Source organism: Lutjanus erythropterus, chromosome 20 (genome assembly GCF_056507025.1).
Source record: "Lutjanus erythropterus isolate fLutEry1 chromosome 20, fLutEry1.hap2, whole genome shotgun sequence".
Lineage (NCBI taxonomy): Eukaryota > Metazoa > Chordata > Actinopteri > Lutjaniformes > Lutjanidae > Lutjanus > Lutjanus erythropterus.
In genome coordinates, this window is record NC_139336.1 from 29,809,544 (window position 1) to 29,837,469 (window position 27,926).

General features: G+C 39.6%; 1 protein-coding gene across 1 annotated transcript in view; it reads left to right on the forward strand.

Annotated features, from left to right (window-relative positions):
- Nucleotides 1–27,926, forward strand: part of eng (endoglin) — a 53,797-nt gene that overhangs the window by 13,380 nt on the left and 12,491 nt on the right. Inside the window, exons 2-4 of the mRNA XM_084746212.1 lie at nucleotides 7,089–7,231; nucleotides 17,571–17,684; nucleotides 24,265–24,442. Coding sequence (XP_084602338.1) covers nucleotides 7,089–7,231; nucleotides 17,571–17,684; nucleotides 24,265–24,442 — 435 coding nt within the window. The remainder of the gene's footprint in view (nucleotides 1–7,088; nucleotides 7,232–17,570; nucleotides 17,685–24,264; nucleotides 24,443–27,926) is intronic.

Genomic DNA, 27,926 nt, shown 5'->3' on the forward strand with positions numbered 1-27,926 from the left:
CCCCTCCCTCCCCCTTCCCCATCATGACTCCGTCGTCCGACCCTGGACACAAACAGTTTACTCTACCCCGGGGGACCAAGGGAGACAGTTGGTCTTGACGTCGTCTGCTGTCAGGGTTTCCCCTTCTGTCTCTCCCCCCCACCAAACTCCCTTTCTTTCTTTCAAATGCAGTCATGCGCTGTAGCTTGAAGTTCTGCAAGTCTTGCTTTTGTATCTAAACTCCAGGCAAGTAGCCGATGCTCTTTTCCACAGTGACTTACAATGAGGGAGGGCGTGAAAGACAGGGCACGAAATCAAGCTGGCCGCTTGCTTGCCTGAGGTGAGTGAAAAGGCAGCTAGTTATTGGGCCGCGGGTACTCAACCCTTTGAATCTAAATCAACATTTAGTTAAGGTGTGATAGAAATTTAAAATTCAAGGCCTCGCCACTGCCTGTCAGTACTGTGCAGAGTCGGCACGGCAGAGATGCTCAAAGATGAGGCAACAGTGTATCAGACAGGCAGGCACCTCTCGAGATCTTTAATTTACTGGCAGAAGAAGCTAGCTAACACAAACAGCTCTGGCAGTAGCACTAACAACAGACCTCATCCACCACTTCCATCAAATAAGTTTGCACCTACACTCTTAGAAATTAAAGCGCTAACTAGAAACTTTCCTCCATAGGAAAAAAAAAAATTGGCTTCTGTTAGTACCTTTTATAAAGGTTCCACTTGGAACCCTTTCAGAGGGTTTTACCTCGAACCCAGCATGAAGGGTTGTACCTTGAACAATTGGTGAGAGGTTCCACCCAGAACCCTCTATGGACCCCTTCCACCAATTTAGCTCTGGTTCTGAACCTGTTCAGCTCAAGATGGTTGGAACCTCGGCACTATCTAGGAAACCACCTGCGTTTCCACCGGTTTTGAATGGAACCATTGATCAAGGTTGTCATCAACAGAGTGTGTACCTGGTATTTTTTGGTTGCAGTTGGGAACCAACTTTTCAGGTTCTGCATTGATTTAAAACTAAAAAAAGTAAATAAAAAAATTAAATGCTTGAACTGGAATGCGACTGGTTCTACGTTGGTGGAAAAGGCCTATATGAGAGGTTAGAGAATCTTTCTATGGCGTTATGGTTCCGCCTAGAACCCTCTCATGGGGATCTATTAGACCCTTTCCACCTTCTAGGGGCGCTAACGAAGAAACTCCCTGGGTAGGTTCTCCTTATATTCCAAGGGTTTCATGCACAGCTCACACAAGGGGATCTAAAAATAGGATTTCACGTATAACCTTCTCTTTTAAGGGTTCTAGGAAGAACCATATTGTATTCTACAGATGAAGCAAAAAATATTGAGTCCCATAGATGGGGTATTATGGTCATAATTACCATTGTTTAAATCAAGGACACATCTTTTCACACCCATGCTTTCAATAATCATTGAAAAACACTTTTTTCCAAAAAGGGTTCTTTGAATGAAAGTTCTCAGTGAACCCTTATTTTTTAAGAGTGTATACTTTAAAACATAACCACAGCAAATTAAAGCAAACCATAAACGTGTGCGTTCAAGGAAACATTTATCGGACTCCATCGAATGAAGAAAATGCCTTTTTCCAAGAAGTGACTTTTTTTTTCCTCTGACCCCATCACCAGAGTTCTTACATTTTTAGATGAGGTCATTTTTATTTCTGTTGACCAATGAATTTGTAACAAAGTGATAATTTAGTCAAGTCAGATGTACAGTAAGTTTGCTTTCCACATTTAGGAACTTCTGCTTTTGTGTAGTTACAGACAGTCTGGAGCCAAAGTGTGACATTTCCTAGAACTGTGCTGTGACTTCTCAGTCATATTTTGTTGCTTGTATGGCCGATTATTGCTCATATAAATGAGAAGCGCGACAACAGGTTCATCTCCTCTGTTCTGTCATCACTCCACTCCCAGCCACTCCAGGTTTTCTACTTGCAGCTCTCCACTTTCTCTCTCTCACACTGAGATAAAACTCATTCCACTTTGCTCCAAAAGATTGGTTGAAACATTCATTTTTTTCTTATCGCCGTAATGTTAACATAGTGTGTAACAATGTAGTGAATACAACCCTAAAGTTGGATTATGGGCTGTTAGCATAATGTAATGCTTATGGGATGGAGCTGTGAGTGGACTGCTCACATGCCCTACATACATTTTCGGCCTTTATAATGCCTCTATGGGAGCCCACATTATGGAAACTTATTCCCTCAAGCATTAACAACAGTATCATGTCATCTGGTGTGACCAGCTTTGAAAATATACAATCAGCAAATTTTGAGATGACTGGGACAGTCAGTGACTCATCATTTTCACCATTTTGTAGTCTTCCAGAGACGTTTGACGTCATAGTAGGGTGTTGCATTAGCTCCTTTGCTGCTTTCGTGTTCAAACGCTTTTGTCAAAAAACAGTAGAAAAAGGAGAAATACAGGATGTCAGCACTGTGCAGGCCTACTTTGATCCCTAATAATGATAAATCTCTGCAAAGTCTCCAGTAACGCCCAAGCACAGTTACTGGCCTCAGTGCAGCTGTGGTGCATAACTATGGAAAGTGACACTTAATTTAGGAGGTTCAGGTTGACAATCTGAATTAAATACAGTTTTACAGTCCCTTACTTTAAATCTTGAAACACAAATGGAGATTATACTTAAAGGCACACATGGAGAGTTGTTAACTGGGATGCTATTGGACTATAATCAATACTTTGTGAGGCTAAGCTCCTCATCGATAAGACTAAGCTGCATTGCTGATTCTACCCTGCATAGCTCATACCTTTGCTAACATGCTAACTTCTGAAAAAAAAAGACAGTAAACAACACAACAGCATTAAAATGTTATGCACATCTCAAACTCAACTTGTCAGGCTCAGCTCTAGACCTGACTCTTCCAGTCTAACCTTTACTTTGTGAAGCTAAGCTCCATATCCATAAGACTCAGCTGCACTTCAGATCCTACTATGCATTGTTCATATTTAACTGTAATTGATTCAACAATGTGACTGATGGGAGAATATAGTTAATGTCAAGCTGATCCTGAGATTGCCTAAAATGGTCACAGCAGAGGTCCTGTCTCAGTAGTACTATGCACAATTGAGCACATGCGGAAAACGGATGTCTGTGATTTGGTGAACTCGTCTCCTATCTTTTTCCTGGAATGCCCTGGAGGGTTAGGAAAGAAAGAGCAGACAGACCCTGGTCATTTGAAGTTACCAGATGGGTTTTTTTTTTTTTTTTTTTGCTCTCCTTGTTAGCTGTGGCTCCAGGGGGCTGCAGACAACCAGAGGGAACTGCTGAGGGCAGCTGGGTGCATCGTACTGTAAGTTGTTCATGGCTCTCAGGTATTGGCACAGTCCACAAAAATGGGATTTTTCCAAAGGCTGCTTCATTAACAGCAAATTGTCCAGTATTGATTTTGGCAGCCCGTTCGTTGGTCTAAATTTTATAAGCGTTTCATCAGTTTGCTAAAATATGTTAAATCTGTTTTCTGTTAAAGAAAAGTGCCTATTAAGTCCGATAATTTGCCCACATAGGGTTGTTAATATAGGAATTAGCAGTAGTGTATTCAGGCATAGAATTAATTTGATATCTCTTCAATATGATGTGTGTATTTACTGAAATGTAATATGTGAAAAAAAATTTAAGCAAACTTTTAGTTCAAATCTCATCATATGCACTTTTAAAGAATTTATTCCATTTTTGTCCTCTCTAATGCCCCCTAATGTTTTTTATTCACATCTCCCCCTCATACCTAACATCTAAATGGAAATCACTACCATCCATAAACATGTCTTCTCATGGAATAGGAAATGGAGGGGACTGATATAAGTAGATAAAGAGGACAGGGGAATGGAATGGTTCTTCTATACCTCATTTACCAGCAGACCGCTTAGCGGGGCCATTGGCATTTCCGGGGTCAAGGGGGCAAAATGAATGTTCTTCATATCCTATGGTGACTCGTAAAAAAAGGAGAACAGTGACACATGCATGTGCGCACACAGTCGCACGCACACACGCTCGCTCTTACGCAGTCAGCGTGATTTATACCGAGACCTCTCGGGCGACAGTCATGGGCCGTTGACTCTGTCACAGCAGAACAAGAGAGAAATAACTTTATGGATGTGGATATTGAGCAACAGACATTAACAGAGGGGGCCAGAATAACAGGAAACCAGCCTTGACCTCTGTGGTGAGGGAGGGAAGAAGAGATGGCAAAGGAGCGTGGATGGCTCTCCATCTTGATTTGCAAGAAAAGCTGCAGTCCAGAGCTGAGCAGATTTTGAAACAGTGAATATGCTGGGCCAAGAATGTTACACACAGCCCCCCTCAATCCCATAATTAGTACCAAATGTGTCCTTGATTTGACCGTAAAATAAGGGTGGTGGTAGGATCATCTCCTCGGAAAAAGGGAAAAGATTTCTGTGGGATACCAACAAAAGATGAATCATTTCCAAAAATTACATCATTTAGCAGCATCTGAGCTAAATCTAAAAATGATCAAATTAAAATTATTTCTCGTCAGTGCCTCTTTTTCCGTCATAGATATTGTGGGTCAGAGATGTTATGAACAAACAAATGCATTGAACAAATAAATGCACTGAACAAAGGGATAAGAGTCCATGATACCTCCAAGTTTCATTGTGGGGAACAACAAAAGCAGAAGAAAGAGCTGGTTACGTAACATGTTCTAGCTCCCTCTTGCTGTTTTTCATTGCATTCATCACTTTCTATCCCATTTTATCTCTGCCTCTGTCCATTCTCCTCCACCACCAGTGATGACATTGCCTCAACCAAGGTCTTTGATTAGTGCCGCTTCTAAATAAGGCACATCCTGTTGACCTTCCAAACTTTGCAATTTCCTAGTAACCCTTTCCTTTCTCGCTCCTCTTCCCTTCACATCTCGCTTGTTTTACACCACATCTCCTCTCTGAGGGATTGTGTCCTGCTGGGTAAACAAACCAAATACATCATAAAAGTCAGTGGAGCGATATGTCATGCAGCATTTGCTTCCTAAATTAGTTGTTTCTGCTATGATATCACAGTTGCTCGCTTAAATGCCTCAGCACCAGCTGTTGGGGTGGGCTGGGGTTGATCGAGGCATGCATACTGCATGCTTAGGTGTATAAATAGGCTTATATACTGTTTAGGCATGGGGCAGAGAAGTTCTGACTGATCCCACGAGAGATGGGTGGCTTTAAAGAAACTGTTCACTTAAAAATCAAAAAGACATATTCTGCTCACTTGGTGTGAGTTGCCAAGTTTTGGAGAAATTGGTCATAGAGATGTCTGCCGTCTCCTTGGAGTATAATAACTCTAGATAGCACTTGGCCTGTGGTGCTCAAAATGCCAAAAAATACATTTGGAAAACCTCAACAGCAATGTCTCTTTCCAGAAATCATGACCTGGTTAATCTTCAGGCCTTGTTGCGAGACAGTTTTATCTAGGAACTGTTTTCTTTCTACCAAACTGCACCCGTCAGCTGTATCGCAGTGCAGAAGGATGCATCAACTCATGGAGGAGAGGCCTGAAACCATGTCAGTACAGGATGTGAAGAAATTAGTTGCGTAACACATACAAATAATTGCTGGAAACATGTTGTGAACCATGTAGTCCTGAACTGTTGAGTGAAAAATGGTTTCCAGATTTGACACACTGGAGCAAGACGTCCCCTAACACTATATAATGCTATATTTAGCATTAGCAGTGCAAGTGATGAGAGGACAAACAAACTTTAGCAAATCAGCCTGCTTCAAACCCAACAAATCAGTGCCAAAGAACAAAAATTACCATCACAGGTCACTGTTCTCTGGCTCAGGTAGCACAAACGTGTCTCTGCAAGTCCAATAAAGCTGCTACACGGAGCATCTCTTAGGTTGTTTTCAGGTCGTAGTGATATTTAACACTTGAGACAGTGGACACTACTAACTACTAATTTTTTCATGACTTTGAAACCTATTTTTATATATCTGACATTTTTTTAATCATTCAAACTTGGCTGAATGGTTATTAATCATGTTTCTTATTTATTATTGCTTTTCACAAATTTAACAGCATCCTTCTTGATTTGTAACATTAGCACCACTGAGCTAGCCAGTGTGGTGATACAGTTGGCGGGCGTAGTTTGGTAGAAAGAAAATAGTTCCTACACATATTTTTTTGGTGATTTGAACACTACAAGCCAAGTAGCATCTAGTTTCGGAGAGAAGGCACACATCTCGAAGGCTGGTATCTCCACAACTCACAAAAAAGGAATCTAGACGGATAAATAGCACTCCAGATTAGAGGAAAAGTGATGAATCATCCCTTTAAGGCTTTGTCCTGTGGAGTAAATTTAGATTAGAGACCGTGTCAGCCATGGTGGTTGGCACCATTGCCACAGGATGCCCCTTTCAGACCCTTTCGCCTCTAATCAGCAAAAGGTGAGAGATGGCCAGGAAGGAGATCTCTGATTGAGTTGGAAAAGACATCTAACCCCCTAAACTGCATTCTTCTGGAGGGAAGAGGAAGTTTTTGCAGGAGAATATTTTGTCCCTGCCAACCACGGACAGGTTAGAGAGAGCATGTGCACGCACGGTGCATACTCACCCTAATCTAACACAATAGGACACACACACACGCACACAGCTCAGGTCAAACACCAGGCATTTATACCCAACCTCATCCATGACCGCACAGCCTCGACTCGATTAATTCAGCCTCCAGAGACACGGATCCCCAGGTTAAACAGCAGGCTCATAGCAGAGAGCAGAGTGAGCAGGCATGATGGATGACTGCAGCCCGGTATCCTGACACGTCTGATAAACGTGAACCGGCGGATTCGTTTTTAAACAATGTAGTCCTACCCACACATTTAACATCCACACTCTGAGACCGGGGGAAAGCTTTCAGAATGACTAATAACAAATTTAGCTCCTTTCAGACAAGAAATCTGTAACATCTATAATATAGGTCTTCATTCATGAGCTGTTGATGTCCAAATATGACAAGACTGTTGTGGAGCTGTAATCTCGCACCCTGCGGGAATTTGCGTGGTGATTGTGTAACTTATATGCTGCTGACACTGCTTAACCGTTTGTGCTTGATGTCTTTCAGCCTCGCCTCAGACATGTGATCCGAAGGAGGTTAATGAGAACCCGTGGATCAACATGAGAGAGATGCTAATTGGCTGCTGGACCAGCTTCATCAGCGACGACCAGGCAGAGGTCCACATCCTTAAGATTAACTATGACAACCCGGTAAGCATGTCAAGGTTGCACAAATGAGATGCTGAGAAGTGGCGCTGCTAATTATGTAAATTTGAGCAAATGAAAAATCTGCATGGCTGGTTAAAAATGCAATATTACAACTGAAAAAAAAAAAACAGCAGTAAAAGTTGGCGCACAAATGAAACCTTTTCAGCAGACCAGATGTAATTGGAAAGCTGAACTGCAACAGAGTGTCAAAAGGTGAAATGCAGCACAATCAACACATAGCTATCTGTCAAGCTGACAACTAAACTCACATGTCATTTAAATCCAATACCGTGGCCTGTCATGTGTAGCCTGTGTTATCATCTGCTAATTAATCATCCTTTTCAGGGGACAGTGCAATATGTCAAGTCCAGTCACACTTAAGAAGCAGTGTGCCAGTCAACGCTTTGCACACGTTCTCACCTTGTATGCATTTTACACCTTTCACATAATAGAACATGTCACTCATTGATACACATACAGGGAATCCATTTAAACTCATTTTTCTCTTTTATGTGCACAGCTGGGGGCTCTGTCACATTGCATGTGGTATGTCACAGCATTCAAATCAAGCAAGGATGCTGAAATGTGTAAAGGAGATTATTAATATTCAATAGGTACGAACATTTTGAAAAGTGTAGAATGCGTTCAACAGTGGGAAAGACATGGTGAGTTAACAAAACAGACTTTCACAGCGGCCATTTTGACATTGAATAATAAACTAAGAGCAGGTGTTACCAATGATACTAATAAGGTTTCATTCCATTCAGGTCAAACGGAGTCAAGGTGCTGCTATTGTGCGTATTGACTCACTGGAAATGCTCTGCTACAGTAAATGGAATGGGACCTTCATAGGAATCAGTGTTAACAGCTGTTACCTGCTACTGTTTCATGTCAGGCAGAACAGAAAAGGCTCCTTTTTCCCCAAGAAACATTTTGAGTTTTCAGTCCAAAGATTTCGCTGGCTTTTTTGGGGGGATTGTTGCTGCATAAAATGCCTGATAACACAACAGCTTTTCAAAAAAAAAAAAAAAAGAAAAATTTGAGATGTTTTTAGGCTTTTTTTTTTTCAACAAAATTGCAGGAGCAAGTGACAATTGTAGTGTGGTAGTGTAGTGTTTTGTTTTTTTTTTGTATAATTCAATAAAATTCAAAGGCATCTTCCTGGGAGAATAAAAACAGCCCTCTGTTCTAAGTGTTCCAATTAACCTCACCAAAAAGATTGACTAAAAATTAAAATAAAATAAGCTTTATTTGTAAATGAAGAAATGCACCTGGGGTGGTACTCCACAAAAAACAAAATCTGTCCAAACTGTAAGCACAAAATGATAAAATATAAAAGTGTACAGTGCATTGATAAATATCAATAATAATCACAAACCTGGTGTTCTTTTCAGTACCTGTGACAAAATAAAAATACAAAAACACAATAATAAAGTAACGGGTCGATTCACTGAAATGTACATGTGTGATGTTTGCAACTTGTTAGTCAGATTTGCAGAAAAAGTTAAAAGAGTTATTGTGCACGCTGGCTCACTATCACACTCTCATGTCTTACTGGAACACTTGAACACAACAGTTTTTAGTCAAAGGTGATTTTCCTACCATGACAAATTGAAATGTGTGCAGTGGAAAAGGCACATTAAGGCTGTAATGCTAAGGCAGCGTGGATGGCTCTCCTCTGTATATAGTCTACTCAGGCTAATTGCAAACGAGGAGCAGCCGGGGAGGCAGGTGAGAGGGTTACGTGATGAGCTGACTCAACACTGATGGTTGGCAGGCAGGAGAAAAATGGCAGGTTCAGACAGACCTAATGAGAGGTCAGTGTGCACAACACAGAGATGCAGCAGATAAACTGGAGTCGGAGGAGGCTAGGAGGAAGGAGCAACTGACATATACATGATTTTAGTTGGTTTACTTCAGTAACTCCATCGATTTTACACATCAAGGTCTGTTTACAGGTCTTGGAGAGCACTACATGTTAAAAATGTCCAAAGCCTTTTATGGCTCTGGAGGGAACTGTGAGAAGAATCTGATAAAGTCTCTGGTAAATGGCCTCCGTTGATGTCACTGGAGTCAGCATCAGTTGGGTGTAAAGACTGCAGGTTTGAAAATACTGAAAAATACTGGGTTATGGATTTAATAAGCGAGTTCACCACATCTCTGCAGCCTGCTCCTCATCTCTACTTGAGGCTAGCGACTCAAGGCTACACTAGCACTAGCAGAACACACCTAAATCTCTGCCTCAACTGATGTTGAGTTGCATTGTGGGTTTTGTAGGCACCAAGCAAGATAAGTATATATGGAATAAAGAAAGACAATATTTTTGGTTTTGCTGCATTGATCCTTTTTTTCGTCCCTTTTCACTGTAAAATGAATCTGATAAATCTGTGCTGTCTTAATTCTTTTTAGTTTTAAATTAAATTTTGTTGTTTTTGTTTAAGTCTAACCCTAACCTTTAAAGGTAGTAGGCAAGTGTAAAAAAGATACACAACACCTCTTTTGATACCACCCCCCAAAAGTAGGATAATTTTACAGATTTCTGTGCCGGCACTGCATCTGGTCTGGTTTTACAATATTTTTATTGTGGTATTGAGAGAGTATTAATACATTTGAGACCCTTGGATGTTGCCATGTTGAACTGCCATGTTTCAGACGCCCAGAATGGACAAACCAAACGCTGGCTCCTTTCGTGTTATTTGCAAGTTTTGCAGTCGCTTACACACTTGGAAGGGGAGGGTGAGGCGAGTGATATTCAGAGCAGTACGCCCCAAAAATCTTCTTCCCACACTGCGAATTATAAACTGTGTCCAACATTTATCAGCCAAATAACTAACTAACCCTCAACAGATGCCAGGAATAACAGAAAGACAGGGTTTCTCAACATGCCACATTTTTTTTTTGTTTTTAGACTAAACAGACAGCTCAGATCTGCAAGTTTTGCCTTGTTTTTTAAAGAATTCCTTTTTCAGCGAAACAAACACCCACCATAATTGCAGATAGTGTATGGGTCATTTTGATTGTAAAACTTTTAGCTTTAGGGAATGACACCGGAAAGTAACTCCAGAAAACTTTTAATCTATATGTTGTTATTGCTCTGCCAGACTCCATTTTTCACTGTCCAACATTGTCGGTCAGCTCACATTAGTCATTTCTTTATCAGTGTGCTCTGTTTGTTTGCTTCTTTTGTTTGTTCTCACTTCGACTTCTTTATGCAGTACTTTCACATAACTTGTGTTAAGCAGCTGCTGTTTATTTATTGTCTCTTTTTATTCTTGCACTCTGTTGGTCATTCTTTCTCATTTGGTACTGATTATGAGGAGGGAAGCAGATGTGCCATGTGCAGTCTAAGCTAAGGCAGCATCACAGGATGGTGCAATACAATGCCTGCCTGAATCCATCACCTCTATAAATCCTTCAGTTGCCTTCAGGAATCTAGAGAATCCTGTCATAATTTTTCTTTTAAGGGAAACTTTCACTGGTAAGCTAAGCTGACTTATACAGCATGAGTGCTTTTCTTTCAGAATTAATTCTTTTGAATTTGACATTTGAGGATACTGAAGTTTAGTTCTGATGTTACACAAAGACACATTAACATAAGTGTCTGACACGCAGGTCTGTAAGAGGTGTGTTTCCTTACTTAGGTTTGTTTTAAGTAAGAGAAGGGCTGTGATGGTATGGATTTTTTCTTACTGCAGCAACACTTTCCCATGGGATGGTGGTTTACCGTGACTGCCCTAATAATTTTATTTTATTGGACTTTATTGAAGCGTACTGTCATGGGAGTAGCATAGCTCCTGTAAGGAACAGGACCGTGCATAAGTGTGTGTGGCGGGCAAGTGAGGGAGACGCTGCTGCTCATAGCGTAGTAGAAATTTTTTAAGTCCAGCAGTAAATGTGTGTCAGTTGTCAATGCCGGAGCTTCTCAAGAACAAGAAAATTCTTGTCAGTTATTTCTCTTATTTCTGAAATACCTCTGAAGTGAAGAGGTTCACCCCAAAGTCACCTGAGCAGGTGGAGCTAACTTCAAGAAATTGCTAACAATAAAGCAAGTGTTGCCCCTTTACAGCTTTAGCTCAAGTACGATTATATCCATTTCAGAAGCTTTGTAATCCAGCCTTGAACTGCAGTTTCATTTTTGAGAAGTGGTAAAATACATCCGTAATGATACATCCAACACTGAATTTCTTCTATAGTTATTCATCCTTTTTTTTCCATTTTGAAAACAGTTGTTAGCTTCCCACTAGCAACCACAAGACGCCTTGGATCGAGTCTGTCAACCAATCAGAAGATGTGTTCCTCACTTGTGTGCGACAGCGCTGATCCATAGATGTATTGAGAGATCGACTGGCTGATGTCAGTGTGAGACTAACACTTCAAAATAAATTTTGTGGCGATGACGGTAATGAGCTCACATGGCCATGGTGTTACAGTAATGCGGTTATCGTCACAGCCTTAAGTAAGACTGCTAACACTGTGCATGCAGATGATTGTCTTTCCCTCAAAGACTGGGTTGTTGGCATAAATATTGCTGAACTCTTTTGCCAAGTCTTTAGTCTGATTTAATGGACTGCGGTGTTAGAGCATATCTAATGGACTGGAAATCAGAAGAAAAAGCAGTTTGATGACTAAACAGATTTAAAGCATATTAGGAGAGAAATGCTTCTCTCAGTCATCGTAGCAGGTCTCAAGAGTAAATCCAGACACATTATGCTGTGTGGGAGAATAAGAAAATACACGTTTTATTGCAAAAAAGTTCTAGTTCGTGCGAGTTGGCTTATAAAATGGCATAAATTGGTGTGGGGGCTTGTGGGAGGAATTTGGGTCGGGATCTGTGTGACGCAATGGATGTTTTACAGAGTTAACTGTTCTCTTGTGGGACTATGAGTGGATGTTTTATCAAATGAAAGAAGAAAGTGGACATAAGATCTCCTAACACAGACCCCTTATCTGCTCTTGACTGTCTGTTTAGAGCAGATTTTTCTTGTAAACACAGAGGAAGGCGAACGTCTTCATCTCTTGCCAAACTATCCGGTCAGATGGGAGGTTTGCTCTTGCCTCCCCCTCTCTTTGTCCTTTAAATTTCCTTATCACCTTCTTCCCCATCCCTTTTGTTTTTCGTACTGATTTACAACCTGCCAGAGACGGTTGACTCTCACAGTTTGACCGCACAGAGAATTATAAAGGGAGCATCAAGGGGCTGCCACAGGCCAGGAGAATTCATTGGGAGGAGCTGCTTGTACAGGGGCCCATTGATGTCACACACTAGCTTGGGTAGTCGGGGTCTTGGCATGAGGCCGAGACTAGACCAACGGAGCCAATTCAAAGTTAAGGGAGAGAGCCAAAAGAATAACTGGAAACTGCATCAGCAAAGGCCCTTCAAAAAATGCTCTCGAGAAAAAAAAAAAAGGTCCGAAGAGGAAAACAATTGTATCTTGAAAGCACAGGAACAAAAGTAGCAAAGGTGAGTGATCAGGGTCAGCAGCAGTCATGATTGGAAGTTCAAGAATGAAAGAACGAAAGTTACTAAAGGATGAAGGGAGGGAAATTAGACAGTAAGACAATGAAGCTCATTAGAAAAGAGTATTTAAGGAAAACACCACTGAGTTATCTCTGTGTGAGGCACAATGAACGCTGTAGGAAGTGACATTCATTCATTTACCGCACACATGTGCAACGCATTTCAGGTAAAAACTAAGTGGAGTTTCTGGGAAGACATTGCGTTACTACACTCAACACAATGTAAACGTAAAAAATATAACAAAATTTTTGTATTAGCTCTCATGAGTTGAAGTAGAAGGTCAGACTCTTCTTCTATGCGCACAAAAGGTTTATTTCTCTCAAATTCTGTTCACAAATTGGTTAAAATGCGTGTTAGTTACCTTTGCCAAGATAATCCATCCACCTGACAGGTGTGGCATATAGAGATGCTGATTAAACACTATGATTATTGTACAGGTGTGGAGTTTTATCTTGAAAACTATGGCTATTTGGCTAGGATGGTAGAATAGTATCTGTACTTCCGTACTTAATAAATGTCTTTTTTCCCAGGAGAGCAAAGTCATGACCCGTCCTACTCTGCCTCTGATTGGCTTACTCTGATATTCTTATCCAGGTCCTAAGCAGTAACTCATCATATCTAAACCTAACCAACCCAGTCCTAAAAGTCAGTGAGTACTAACCAATTAGATGCAGAGAAAGTTTGGTCATGACTTTGCCCTCCTCGGAAAAAAAGGTATCTATTGCTGCTCTATGTGAAATAGCCATAATTCAGCGCCTAATAAATGTTATTTTTTAAGATGAAGCTGCACTCCAGTTCAATGCAGATGGTATAATAATGCAGTTTAATCAGCATCTCTATATTCCTCACCTGTCAGGTGGATAGATTATCTTGGCAATGGAGAAGTGCTCACTAACAGGAATTTTACCAAAGTTGTGAGAAATAACACTTTTGTGCGCATATAAGAAGTCTTAGACCTTTTAATTTAACTTTAAAAAGGGAGGAAAAACTGAAGTATTGCGTTAATATTTTTGTCGGGTGTACAATTTCATGTCTCCGTCTCTGCTGTAAGTAGAAACTCATGTTATAATAGCTGTTATTTCCCGCCTGTCTTCAGGGCAATCAAGCCATATTATTTTTTTTATTATTAATAAATTCTGCACTGAAGATGGAGAGCAAGTGTATTGTCTTGTTAAAATGCTAAAACAAAAGCAACAACAACAAGAAAGCAAGGCAACAGTGAGCAAATCTTTTTCACAGATGATCCTGACTCCCGGTCCTTTCAGTAACAAATGTCACCATGTTTTCGCCTGGGATTGCAGTGGCCCCTTTGGCTAATTTTTAAAAGGAAGGGACTGAACACATTTATGAGGTGCAGCAGCCATTATGCAAAAACCCACTCTGCACAAGGCATTGATAATATGGTGTGTGTGTGTGTGTGTGTGTGTGTGTGTGTGTGTGTGTGTGTGTGTGTGTGTGTGATGACAGATCCCTCTGTCCATTGCACAGGGTGCAAGCCTCTCCTTCCAACGCATCTGTGTTTTGCTCATAGGCAATTTGTTGATGGTCTCCTTAGACCTAATTTGTTCTGTACCGGTCTGAAAATTTCCATAGCCGAGGCCTGAGCTCATTGCAATTCTCTTGGATCAAGCTCTGGCTGCATCAGGTAGCAAGTAAATGAATTTAATATTAGGGATTCACACTGTTTCCCCAGCATGCTCATTGTCTCCCCAGCAGGCCCAGGCTCTGAAAACAATCTGCCTTGAAATAAACAGAATAAAGTATTTGGTGTCAAAAGGCATCACAGATGGATGAAAGGAGAAATTTGTATTTATGAATGTTAAATTCCCACAAAAGCATCCCACTGGAGAGATATTTCCAAGCTCCTTGTTTTTTTTTTCTTTTTTTTCAAAGCTGTTGTTCATTTCTAATGCATTGAGTCATAAAATTGAACCAATTTCAAATCCATGACTCTTTCACTTTCTCAAACCCAATTATCTTGGGGTTATTACAGAAGTAAAAGTAATTAGGCCTCGGATTTATTGGAATTAAGTCAGTTCTAGAAAAAAAAAGTCTCTAAACTCAGACTTATTATACAGCAGTGAAAAGGTTTACTCACCACCACTTACATCCGTAAAGCTCAGCGGTACTAGCTTTACCCCGCGCGCACGTGGAGCACGGTAATTAAGGCTGATTCATAGAGCGACTGTGGTGGTGATTAGCGAATCACATCACCATTGTGTTACCCTCAGCTGAAAATATGGTTAATGAGGTATTACATTAAATTGTTAAATTATGTTAATGAGGTTTATATTGAGTATATAAACACCGCCAGCATCAGCCGTGTGTTGGAGGACGCTGGGTTGCAAGTTGTGAGAAATACATAAATTGATAATAAATTGTTGTAACTAAAATAATTCTTGTCATTACTTCATAGTTTCAATGCTACAAAGACATACAGCATAAATAAAAATATGCAACTCATGAGACATCACGTAAATAAATAATTTTGATAGCTCTTGATTTCCTTTTGACTTTTCCCCTTGTTGACTTGCACCGCATAGAAACGTAAGAATAGAACCAAGCTGCATTACCTCATTAATGTCTCTGTCAATACGAAGGCAGACAGCAAAGACAGCTTCCTGTCTGTCTATGCGAGCCCTCCTCATATGACTGACACTGCTTTTTCTGGAGAGATGCATGTGTTGACATTTCCTAGTTGCGAAAACAAAAGATAATTGTCATATCCCCCACTGATTTTTGCAATAGGGCAGAAATGGAATCAAACTTGTGTAAAATTAAACTGCAGCTGCAACTATTTTTAAACTTGGTGCTGCAAGCAAAATGTCTCTCCGTACGCCGTCAACTTGAGGTCTGTTCATTTAATGACACTTCACGCCAGATGGGGAGTTTTGCAAATTGGGGAAGAGTTATATCTTATTTTACACACAAAACAAATGCAGGCTAGATGTCAGCATATTTGCAGATTTTGATTGTGTGTAAAAGTCATAATAGTTACTGTTCATTATTTGTTTTGATATGTGGCTAAGAGTTTTACAAAGTTCTTATACTTAAGGTCACATTTTTTAAATGCTGGAAGGACCAGTGTGTAGAATTTAGTGGCATCTACACTTCATCTCACTTTCTTTCCCTATAAAGTGGAGGAGAACCTGCAGTGGCTGTGAAACTGTTCTGTCTGTTCTGGGCTACTATAGAAACAGTTCTGCCTCTATGGAAGAGGATCTGCATCCTCCATATATATAAATGGCTCATTCTAAAATAACGAAAACAGTGAGTCTTATTTTGAGGTGATTGTACACTTATTAAAACATACAAGGCTTGGGCAGTATAAAGGTATTACGGTATACCAGGGTATTAAGAAATCCAGGCAGTATGATTTTTAATGCTGTCGTAAATACACTCTATTAAACTGATGTGGAGAGGCTGTATTATGGTGCACAGCATGTGCCACGAGAAGTCATTCTCTACTGGTGGACAAGGCAGTGCAGCTGAGGTGAGAAACATGGTGCCTGGAGGAATAAAGTTACAGGAATAACTAGTAAAAAGAAAATTCCCTTTGCTCTAGGAGTACTTTTGATTTAGTCCTGATCATGAAGGTAAGCTAGTAAACCCTGCAGACTAGCAAAAGGGCTGAGCTGCATATCTCAGTGAGTTTGTAACTTTAATGATCATTAGAGACAGCGAGTGGCACACTGATTACTGTCAGAGAGTGATGCTGAATGCACGCTGAATGGAGAAATGAACGTGAGCGGTGAAGTTGTCAGTCTGGCAGTAAATATACAGTTTAGGCTGGAGTTTGTCAGTGAATAAACCCTGCAGCTTCGCTGGTCCAAAGCAGAGCTCCTGTGTCTGTGTCCACATGAAGAGAGTTCAGTCTGCAGTGGAGTTGAAGTTTTACACAAATACCGCGGAAATACCACATGCCCCAGTAAAATGTCAGAAACTGTAAAATGTAAAATTAATATTTTATTTCTGTCATATTCTGCCAGTAAATCCCAGTAAACAGCACACAGAGTTTTAGGACATGATTGTCATGGAAAAAAGAATTGATGATAATGATAAAAAAAAACTGCTTTCAATCAAATTCATCTTTAACTTTGTTGTGCGTTTTGTCTCTTTATTGGCAAATGAATTACACTCAAAATACAAGTGTGGAGAGAGTCTGTAACTATAACTACAAAAAGTACATTTAACTTAAAGCTATAATATGTAAAACTTCTGCATTAAATTGCCTAAAAATGCTAGACATATCTTATATATTTTGTTAAGTTGTGTACCTACATTATCCAAAGTGTTTCCAGCACTACACTTTTAAATGTCCCTGCACCATGCTGTGTGACAACACAGTTAAGAATTATTATATAATAGGAGCAAGAGGCATTGTTTCTGGCACTCCAAACATTTCATAAAGTTTTGTTTTTCTTTAATTTAACTGCTGTGTTTGCATAAGACACCACACATTCAGCATGGTACACTCACCAAAAAACTCATTATAGGCAACCCAGTAGTTCCCGTATGGATGGCTTCACAGGGTGAGCGAATATTTATGCCACGCGATTTCTCTGTGTTCCTAATCAGTCCCAGTGTTCCACCTTGCGATTTACACCAATGCCAAACTTCTCTGCTGCCTGCAACACAATCATAAACTGCAGACCCTTTGCTTTTTGCACAGAATTAGAAGTTGTTAACTCATTAACACGCTGAATTTGCAGCCAAATTAGAGAGACTGTAAATATTTAAAGGTACAGTTAAAGTAAATAGAATGCATTGGGATTCATTTCCAATTTCCATTTTTGAGTAACAAAATTTTTGTTTCTCTGTCAGAATGAATACATGTTCTCTCTGATGATGAACAACGCCAAGCCAATGAACCTCATCCTGTCATCGTCAGACCGTTCCTGGGGTGTTCACAACATCAACTCTGATGTTAAGATCTACGTGAGTAATGCCTCTTTGTTATTCTATGTCTGCATTACAACTGTGCTCACGCTAAGCCTTTTAAGGTGGGCGGATGTGTGCGGAGCGAAGGGAAAATGCTGATCGTGCCATTATTTATTTCGAGTGTTACTCTCTTGTATGTGATTTCATTTCTCAGCTTTCTATTGATCCAGAAGATTGTTTGACAAGTGCTAACTAATCATGAAAAATTAACAGGTTGTGGGGACGTCACTGTAAGTGTATTGTATAATTTTCACATTTCTCCAGATGTACTTAGCTCCCGTCAAGTGCCAGCTGTTTAACATACAGTCAAACTGCCACAGCTGCGCGGCTCTGTGGGCCTGTTAAGAGACAGTGAACCATGTTTGCTTTTCCATAGATATTCCCCAGTGGCTGCTCTGCATGAGGCAGTTTGTGGGTTTTTTTTTTTTTGCGTGTGTGTGTTTTTTTTATTATCCACATCATAAAATCGGTAAGAGAAGTTTTAAAGTGGCCAGCAACGAGAAGGGCTGTAGAATTAATGTTCCAATGAAATTAGAGATTCTGACTTTTACACACTGTGTCCTCAGATTATATCTGTGAATTAAATCTAGTGAGGCCACAAAACAACTTTTATTCAGCTGCTTGAGCATCTAATTAAGTTTAAGAATAATACTGTTATGTGGACAAAGTGTTGCAGGTTTGGTTGTTGTAGTGTAACAGGCTGTTTTGGTATTCAAATCAGACTGGTGAGGAATCTAACACAAAATATTGTTATTGAACCAAAACACTCAGTCCTTAAATTTGGTTTTGACAGAATAGTCTTCTTAGAACATGCCTCTGTCTTTTATCACCAAGCTAAATAGCCTGTCTTAAATAGGAAATTAAATTAAGAAGGACTGAGGCTTCCAAATAAATGAGATTGCCTGCACTATTAATTCTACATATGTTAATGATGAAACACCTCATTTATTAATGAAAAACACTGATTAATTTCAGTTGTGGTCTAGACATAGAACAGCGTCTGCAGATAAGGAGCCTTACCCTCATGGACAGTTTGATTAAACCAATATTTAAATATTATGTATGGTAAGAGCCCAACTACAATAGGTTATATTTAGGGCGGCACAATTAATTGAAATATTATCGAAATCAGAAACTGTCCAAGTCCAAGATCCAAATCACTGAAGCTACAATTTTTTGATGAAGGACAAATGAAAATGAAAATTGTTACGTAAAAATGATTATCTCCACCAATCTAGAATAATATCACAATATCTGTCAAATAATCGCTAAGTTATTTATTTATTCTTTTTTTTTACCATAATCATGTTGCGCAGCCATAGTAACATCACTGCTGGACATTTTTCAAAGGTTATCGGTCCATGAGGTAAGCAGTTTCAGCCTCTTGTGCTGTTTTGTTGCACCATTTAGTCAAATTCCTCATTCAGTTTTTAGTGTCAGTTTCCTTTGTCAAATCTGCATTTTTGTGTGCTGATTAATGTTTTTCTTGCCTTACAAAGAGCCAGTTGTGTCGGTTCATATCAGTACAACATGACAGTTGAACTGAGATGTGAAACTTCCTTCAGAGGAAGAATCACAATGAACATTTTATCAGCTTTATTTCTTCCCGCAAACATATCGTTGTGCAACCTTGGACCATCGTCTTGGGAACACTTGAGGTTTGACAGTCGGCTGCCAATATGTAGCCTCTTAAACATAAGAGGCTCCTAAATTCACATCAAAGTTATAGCTAGTTGTTTGTCTTCCATGTTTGAGCTCGTGACTAAATAGCTCATAAGAGCAAAGCTGTTTGGCAGCTGACTAACATGTCAGAGCTTTCCTCCTGCACACTTGGAGGATTTTTAACAAACTTTAACTTTTTAACAGCTTCAACACACAAATATAGTCTCCCGTTGACAGAAAAGCAAATAAACTACTGTGTTCATAACCTATATGTCAATGTACTTTTGTACTGACGTGAATTGACACCACTGGAAGAAGCTTTAACAAGCTATGATATGCTTGAAAAATGGTCAGCAGTATTGTATATTCTCAGCAGATCTAGATGACAGGCTAAACCTGTGAAGGAAGGCATAAATAAATAAAATAAAAATCGCAGCTGACCAATCAGAATGATGAAATGTTTATGGGAGTGTCATCAGTTAGTGATACGCTGACAGCAGTGTGATACCGCATCCTGTATCATGTCCTGTCGGGAGCCTGGACAACATTGCCTGCGACTACAGGATGTTTTCGTGGGATGAGCAGTATCACTGGGGGATAATAGTGTTTTACTGCAGATTGCAGTGTAAGAGAAACAGCATCTGTTCTGTGTCTGAGAAAGTACGTCACCAGCTTGACAGCTTGGCACAGTGTCACAATCACAGCACTTTGTTGGCCTCTCAGAGCTGACCTTAGTACACAGGGCTGTTAAAAAACGGAAAAAACATGGGGACAGCAAATCTTTGTCTATAAAAGTCGTTTGACTCTTTGTACTTTTATTCAGTATATTATTAAACAGTTTGTTGGTCACAAAAGCAGTTTTTTCACTGCATTATACAGTATAACAAGCTTACTTTTATACCATGGTCTAGATTCTTGTTGGCTAAAATGAGTAACCATAGCGACAGGGATGCAGTCAAAGCTCCTGTTCACAATTTATTCCAACAAGCTGCAATTATTTACAACACTGAGTGTCTCGTCATCTGAACATGACAGGATGACTGTAACACACAAGTTGCAAAAAGTGCGCTGCCCCTCCGGTGGCAACCATGGTTACACTTGACTTGAACTGGTGTGCATAAGACTGAATACGAATATGAAATCTTTATAAGAATTAAGTTGTCATTAAGTGTCATTCAATCAATTGTGTCATTTTTAATGTAAAGGCAAAGACATAATGTGAGATGACTTTGTTATGACAGTTTGACATTAATCAAGCCAATACTGTATTGGTTATAACAAATTGACAAGAAAAAGCTGTAAAGGAAACGATGTTGAAAAATGAAGTGATATCAAAAATGATATAATTGACTGCATGACACTTGACAGCAGTCATAAACATTCATAAAGGCTATGACAGGTGTCATGACGTGGTTTTGACAGTGTAATAACAGTCTTATGTGCACACCATCAAATAATTTACTACAAAAACTTGACTTGATAGCCAGTAAATCTTGTTGTTAAACATGCTGTCAAATTATATTTACTGTTTGTTAACAGTATGCAGTGCTATTGACTTTGAATCTTGCTAGCATTACGTTAGCTTTCTGGTTCATAGCTGAGACAAAGAGTTTTATGAGCTGAGTGGACTAGAAATATCTCCAGTTGCCAAAGTCGTACCTAAGGTTTGTGCTTTTCTGGAGAAGTGAACAGTATTTCCATTAATCTTATAGGGTGATAATAATTGTTCCAAACCCTCAGTCTTCACCAGGGAAATAGAGTTATGGCTTTTGAAACACAACAGATTTTGACTACAAAATACATAAAAATATAAATCAATGGACTTCCTTTGGAGGGATGGGCAATGTATTGATATTATATTGATATTGTGCATAACACTAGATATTGTCTTTAATTTTGTACATTGTTATCTTGTGATATGGCATGAGTGATGTCCTTCTCTGGTTTTAAATTCTGCATTAGAGGTGTAATTTTCTGAATTTACTAGATCTAGCTGTTCGATTATTTGCCTTTTCCCACTTAGTCATATCCACTTTGCTGATGATTATTTATAAAATATTTTGTTAATATTTTTTGAGTCACCCCAATATTTAGGTTACAAATATCATGATATTTGACTGACAGGAAAGAAGTACCATCAGAGCTTTGAGAATTAACCTCCAGAGATGTGTTTTTCTCTCAAAACCTCTCTGAGTTCCTTGAACTTCTCTGCAAGCCTGCAGAATATCAAACTGATTTCACAATGACTAATGAGTTAAATTCCATTGTAATAATTAAAATGACTACAACTGTTTTTTTCCCCCTTTTTCTTCCCGTCCGTCTTCTCGGGCCTCCCCCCATCTGCCTGATTCTGTCGTGACTGGTTTTCCCTCTTTTATTTTTGGAGTTTCCCTTCACGCTATTTTTGATCTTGCGTCAATCAAATATTCATGTAGAAAGACCAATGGCTCCCTCAGGCTTACTTGGCTTTCAACATTTTTTTTTTTTCATGTCTCGCTTTGTGATGCAAGGACACACACACAAACAGTCACACATACTCGACAGGTCAGGAGAGGGATTTTTATTATTTAAACAAGCATATTCACACTTGATAAACATGAAGAGGATGATTCATAGAAAATACATTTCTTTGTAGAGTTTCTCAGCCCACCACCGCTCTTCTGTTCTCACATTCTTTTTCACTTTGGCCTCGGTTTGATGAAATTCTGTCAGTTGTAAAACATTCGTTGCCTTGTCCAAATATGCTTTTGTATGGTAGTTGAAGTATTGTGGTTAAGAGTGATAAAAACACTGATGACAGAAAGGAGGCTGAATAAATGTTGAGCCAGAATCCAGTAAGTGTGTATCACACTTTCCAAGCATTGTGTATTTCTATACTCAAAAAAGTAATAAATGAAATATATATATATTTTTTATTATAATGATGTGGGGTTGTATGAAGTATTTATTTTGATAATCAGTGTACTGTAGGCCCTGTGGACAGGATCAACAAAAGGTATTTCACTTAAAAAAGGATGAATAAATAAGCCAGATATGGCTCTCTCCAAACCAACCAAACTCCATTAGCAAAATCGGTGATTTTACCTCACACAATATGCCTCGATCTGTTAGTTTGTGTTATTGTGTGATTTTGGTGACTCCGGACTGTCATTTTAAAACACCAAAGTCAAACAGTAACACAAACTAACTAACAGATCGAGGCTGCGGTAGACCAGCAACTCCTGTATTCTGTGATGTAAAATGACCAATTTTGCCTTTGGAGTTTGGTTGGTTTGGATAGAACAGTATTTGGCCTATTTAATAGTAGCTTTGGTGAAAATATTCTACCTTTTATTGCTGATGCTGTCCACAGCAGGGTGTTCAGACCACCATCTGCTGTACTTAATACACTGACGATGATATGTACCTCATAAAATCCCACTGAACTATCCCTTTAAACCATAAACTAAAATATGGTGGTCAGTCATACTGTATGCAGCACAATTTATTTGGGTTTAAAATTGCACTTGAAATAAATGATCTCCTAAAAATATTTCTGCTCAGTGATCTCATTGTCCTGTCCTGTAAAGGTTTTTCGAGTTTCCTTCTGCAGAATGAGCTGTTCTTCAGTGTCAGTGGGCATAAGTGTTTACAGAATGAAGAGGCCCAGCACTTATACAACACTTTAATATTCCACTTAAGCATTTGGACTGCTGAAGAAGAGAAGGACAAATGAGTGGAGATTAAAATACATTGAAGGTTGAGCCCGAAATAAAACCAGAGCACATGTTTCCTCTCTTGAATTGTTATTCATTGAGCCCATTTTTACATATCTGTCTAAAAGCCTACAATCTCCACTCTTCTATTCCCAACGCCTTCCCCTGCCTCTTTATTCATGCAAAGCTCAATGTAAACTCCATTATTTCCCATTGGCCCAGACGCGGAAACAGCGGTGTCTAGTCGATGGGATGGATGTATATATTTATACCTTGTATGGAGCCAGATTCCAGCCGACTGTGGTGACGCACAAAGCTAAAAAAGGTCCCATTTCCTGGCCCCACTCAGGAAGCAAAGGAAAGACCATGGCTCCAACAGGGTTGTGCAACTGGGCTCGTGGATACTTAACCATAATAAACATTTCTTTTTAACAGGACCCTGCTCAGAGAATAGAGGGAGAGTTGGGTGGAGTAATAGAGGAGAATGAGAGGGATGGGCAGACATGTTTGATATGACAAAATGTGAGCAGACATGAAGTAAATATAAATAAATATAAAGCTGATTCACTCAGTTCTGTGTTATTGTCGCAGTGGGTGACAGACAGACTCGTGCATTTCAGGACGTAGAGGATTATGACTGGAGTCTGATATGGGCCTTATATGGGCTTATCACAGACATATGTTTACCAGTATGCATCAACATGAAAATGTATTTCTTTATGTAGAAAATGATGCTTGGGGTGATTTAGATTTAGCACAATGGGCGACATTTATGAGGAGAAGAAGAGCTCCCTGGCAGGAGTAAATTCAGTGCTGAACAGTATTGATTTTATTTAGCTGTTTATTTCATGTTTCTTTATTCTTTACTTTCTCAGTGTTCCTTTCTACAGTGGTTGAAAATGTATATGATAAATGATTTAACATGGTAAATAAGATATATAATATTCTTTAATAAAGTTATTCGTTTAAGAATACAACCTTTTGAGTACCTTTACATAGTCATATCGGTGCAAAATTGTTGCCCAATCCACATAGAAAAGGCATATTTTTTATTTCAGCTCAAAATCAGCCACCACATCGCTGAATTTTTCCCCTCTAAAATCTGTCGGTCTTGGTATCATCTCAAAAATCCCACATCGGTCTGGTTCTAATTACAACTGCAAGCTTTCTGGAAATAGTATAGAATGAAATTAATTCTAATTAATGCTTCTGCTTTGCAGGTAAAAAAGAACTCTTCAATTTCCATGATGGGTAACTCCCATCTCAACAACCTCCAACACCTGGACTTCCCAATTCAAGACGAGGAGCTGGTCGAGTGGGCGAGACAGAGGTTCGGTGGTGTGACGTCGTTCACCACAATCCGAAATCCGAAAACAGTCACAGCGACAGGAGCAAATGGTGAGAAATATTGTTTATTAATTTTATAATACCCTTTATATTAACATGGTCCCTCCTACTAAGTATTTCTTTGGTAAAATGCAAGTATTAAATGGGGATTTGTTTGGGTTCCAGCTTCTGTGAAATGACTCAGAATTCAATCCATGCGATCTGTAAAAACACAATTGACCAAATGACACACTGAGATAAGGACTCCTTCATGTTCATGACAGGTGCTAGTCATGATGTGGTTATAGCAATGTCATTACAGTCTTATGCACACCTCTTCAAATTGAGTGCCACCTGCAGCATTACAGCATTGACTTTCTGCCAGCCTAAAAGTGTTTCAGATTTATCCACCTTGACACTACAGTTTTTATCTGGACTGTACTATCTGCATCTTTGTTGTGGTCGAAAACAATATTTCTGGTGCTGGAGTGCGCAAAGTAATTACAGTCGGCACAACATACAGCTCCAGCTTACATAATTCAGCAGCGGGTCTGCAGTATAGTAATCAAGGATGGATGCAGTGTTGTTTCCAGGGCTCTCTCTGCCTACTAACCTCTTCTCTTATCTTGAGTGTGTATAAAAACCCTTTCTGATGAAATCGCTGAGAAAACTCTGTGCTGCGATGAAGACCACATTGCATTAAAAAAAAAGAAGCTATGCCTGCATTTTCTACCTGGCTTTTTAATTTTTTTTTTTTTCATTTTAGCCAGAGGAACTTAAAACTACACTTGTTATGCATTGATTCTTATGGTCAGATTTTTCAACCGCAGATATATAAATGGAAATCAAATGTGCGGCTTTGAACATCTTTTTTCTTTTCAAACCAGAAACATAGGTATATAAGATGAGATGAAAACTGTAGAGAGTTGACTGAGAGATGTGACAACAAAACCTGCCCCCGCTAAAGCTACATAACCAGGACCAGACCCCATGCTGTTTTAATACCTTGCATTCGGAATATTCTTTCTAAGTGTGTGTGTGTGTGTGTGTGTGTGTGTGTGTGTGTGTGTGTGTGTGTGTGTGTGTGTGTGTGTGTGTGTGTGTGTGTGTGTGTGAGCCAAGCACTGACTGCCATATGGCCATTTTCCTACAGGCACCTTAAACCAGCGAGGGAATATACAGCCCACTGAAATATATCACCGTGTCAAAATGCAATTCTAAAAATCCTGTCTGTCTTGTCCAAGTGGGCGCAATACCTAACATCACCTGAAAAATAAAGCTGTCAATCTTCAAGGAAGCTCTTTTGCTCTATTAAAAAATAATTTAATCCATCGTGAAACTGTATTAGTGTACAACTGTAACATGTATCTGGGGCTGCCATTCCAGCCTTGTTGCGTTGTTCCTGACCAGATATTTCTACGAGACCAACAAGTTGAATTTGATCGTTTAGGGACCGTTAGTTCCTCACTTAAAGGGATAGTTTGGATTATTTGAAGTTGGGTTGGACAGTAGATGGAGACAGACAGTCAGACACCCTTTTCAACAGGAAACTGCCATTATGTGAGACATATTATCGCTCTCTCCAAAGCAACTGGACTCCTTAAGAAAACACAGTAATTTTACCTTGCAGAACAGAGGAGTTGCTGGTCTACTGCTGCCCTTGTTTGTTAGTTTTTTGTGTGATTCAGCCCACACAATAACACGAACAAACTAACTGATCAAGGTAGCAAAAATACAGCAAAAATGTTGTTGTGTGAGGTAGAATTACTGGTTTTGCCAATGGAGTCTGGTTGCTTTGGAGGAGGCGATATTTGGCTGATATAACGGCAGTTTCCTATCAGAAAAGGCTGCCTGACAGAAAGGTAAAGCAGTGACAATGTTCTAAATAAAAAGCATATACTTCTGCTCTCCAAAGTTAGAGCGTGCCGACCTCCGTCTGTTGTAGGTAATACTCTGTAATAATCTGAACTGTCCCTTTAATATTTCCATCCTTGCGGTATGCACACTCATACTTTTCAAATTTTATATGGACATACTAAGGTTGCCCATACTTATTTGGACAAGTCTTATGTGTGACCATTCAATAAAGGAATCCTTTAATCCTTTGTCATACACAGCACTGAGCTAAACAACATCATTAATGATCCAGCTTAGAAAAGATGTATTTATTATAAATACCTGGAGCACCGAGTATATGGAGCTTTGAGTTTGCAACCAAACTGAAAATGTTTTGTACTGTATATTCCACAACAAGAAGCACTGCTGCTAATTTTAAACCTCTCATAATGCTGCATGTTTGAAACACAAATATGTACGTTCACAAGGTTGTCATAAGGAAAAAACTCAAGTGCTGTCATCGGTGCAAATCCTTATCCTGGGTTAAGTAAAGTGCCGGGGGACTGAGCTCAACGTTCTCAGTGTTGACAGGACGCCATTGCGTGTGACAAAAGATTCGGAACGGCCAAATGGCCACTGATGCTGAAGATGGAGGCAGAAAAACAGTGTGATTTAAAGAGAGCTTTCATAACATGAGCAAAGTCTGGACATTAAGAATATTATTTGCTGCTATTTCCAGCAGCAGTCGTAGCAGGATTCTTAATGCAAGCGCAATTATTTTCTAACAAAGCCTCCTTAAGGCGGTCTGTGCCAAAGCAGAGCTCTCACATGGTGATGCTTGAATAGTGATGGCTGCTCCGCTGTTTTCTGCAGTATTTTCGCAGAATTAAGTTTTAATGTCTCTTTTTATGATTGCCTCTCCTTCTCCAGGTCTATCAAGTATAAGGTGTTACAGTAGGTGAGGGGTTAATGTCCCTGTCTGGCAATTTCATCCTGCTCTTTTCCAATTTTAAATGTGTTGATGAAATTATGTTTTCAGCCGCTCTTAGTCTTAGTTGTTTTCACTGAATCATAGTCCACAAGGGCATTCAAATTACCGAAGCAGTGGAGCGGTTCACATCGCTATTTTGTTGTTCCCTTGGCCCATGACGGGGTGTAAGGTGAACTTGCGTAGGCCTTGTTGTAGGCGTTTGAAAAGTCTGCGCAATGACTACACAGCAGGATGTTGCCAAGTTGAAGGTTCGCAGAAGAGAGAATACATGTCCTTCAGGTTTCTTGAGTGTCTGAATGTGAATTGAAATTCAGGTCATGTAATCGCCAGTGCAAAAGAGGCAGTGTTAAAGGAAGCTACTTTTGAATTCCAGTTGCCCAGCTACAAGCCAGTCAGGACATAGTAGCTAAAAGTATTTTGAAGTGATACTGTTCTCAAAATCATTCTAGACCCCTGCAGGCTTGAGAGGACCTTGGTAAAAGCTGGTACTCTCCTCTATGCAAGGAGAACAGCAGTGATGAGGTTGAACAGAACTCTCAGTGTACTCTAATGGTTCTAATCTTTATCTTTAATCTTGACAGTGGAAAAAAATCTGGCATAATCCACTCCACTGTGTCCGCATCCATGTGTTCAGTGTGTTCCAAACGCTCAAGGGTTGTACCTGACGCAGAATTTTGTCAGTCAAGTTCTGTATGAAGATTTGCCAATTTTTCAGTTAAGCCGTTAACG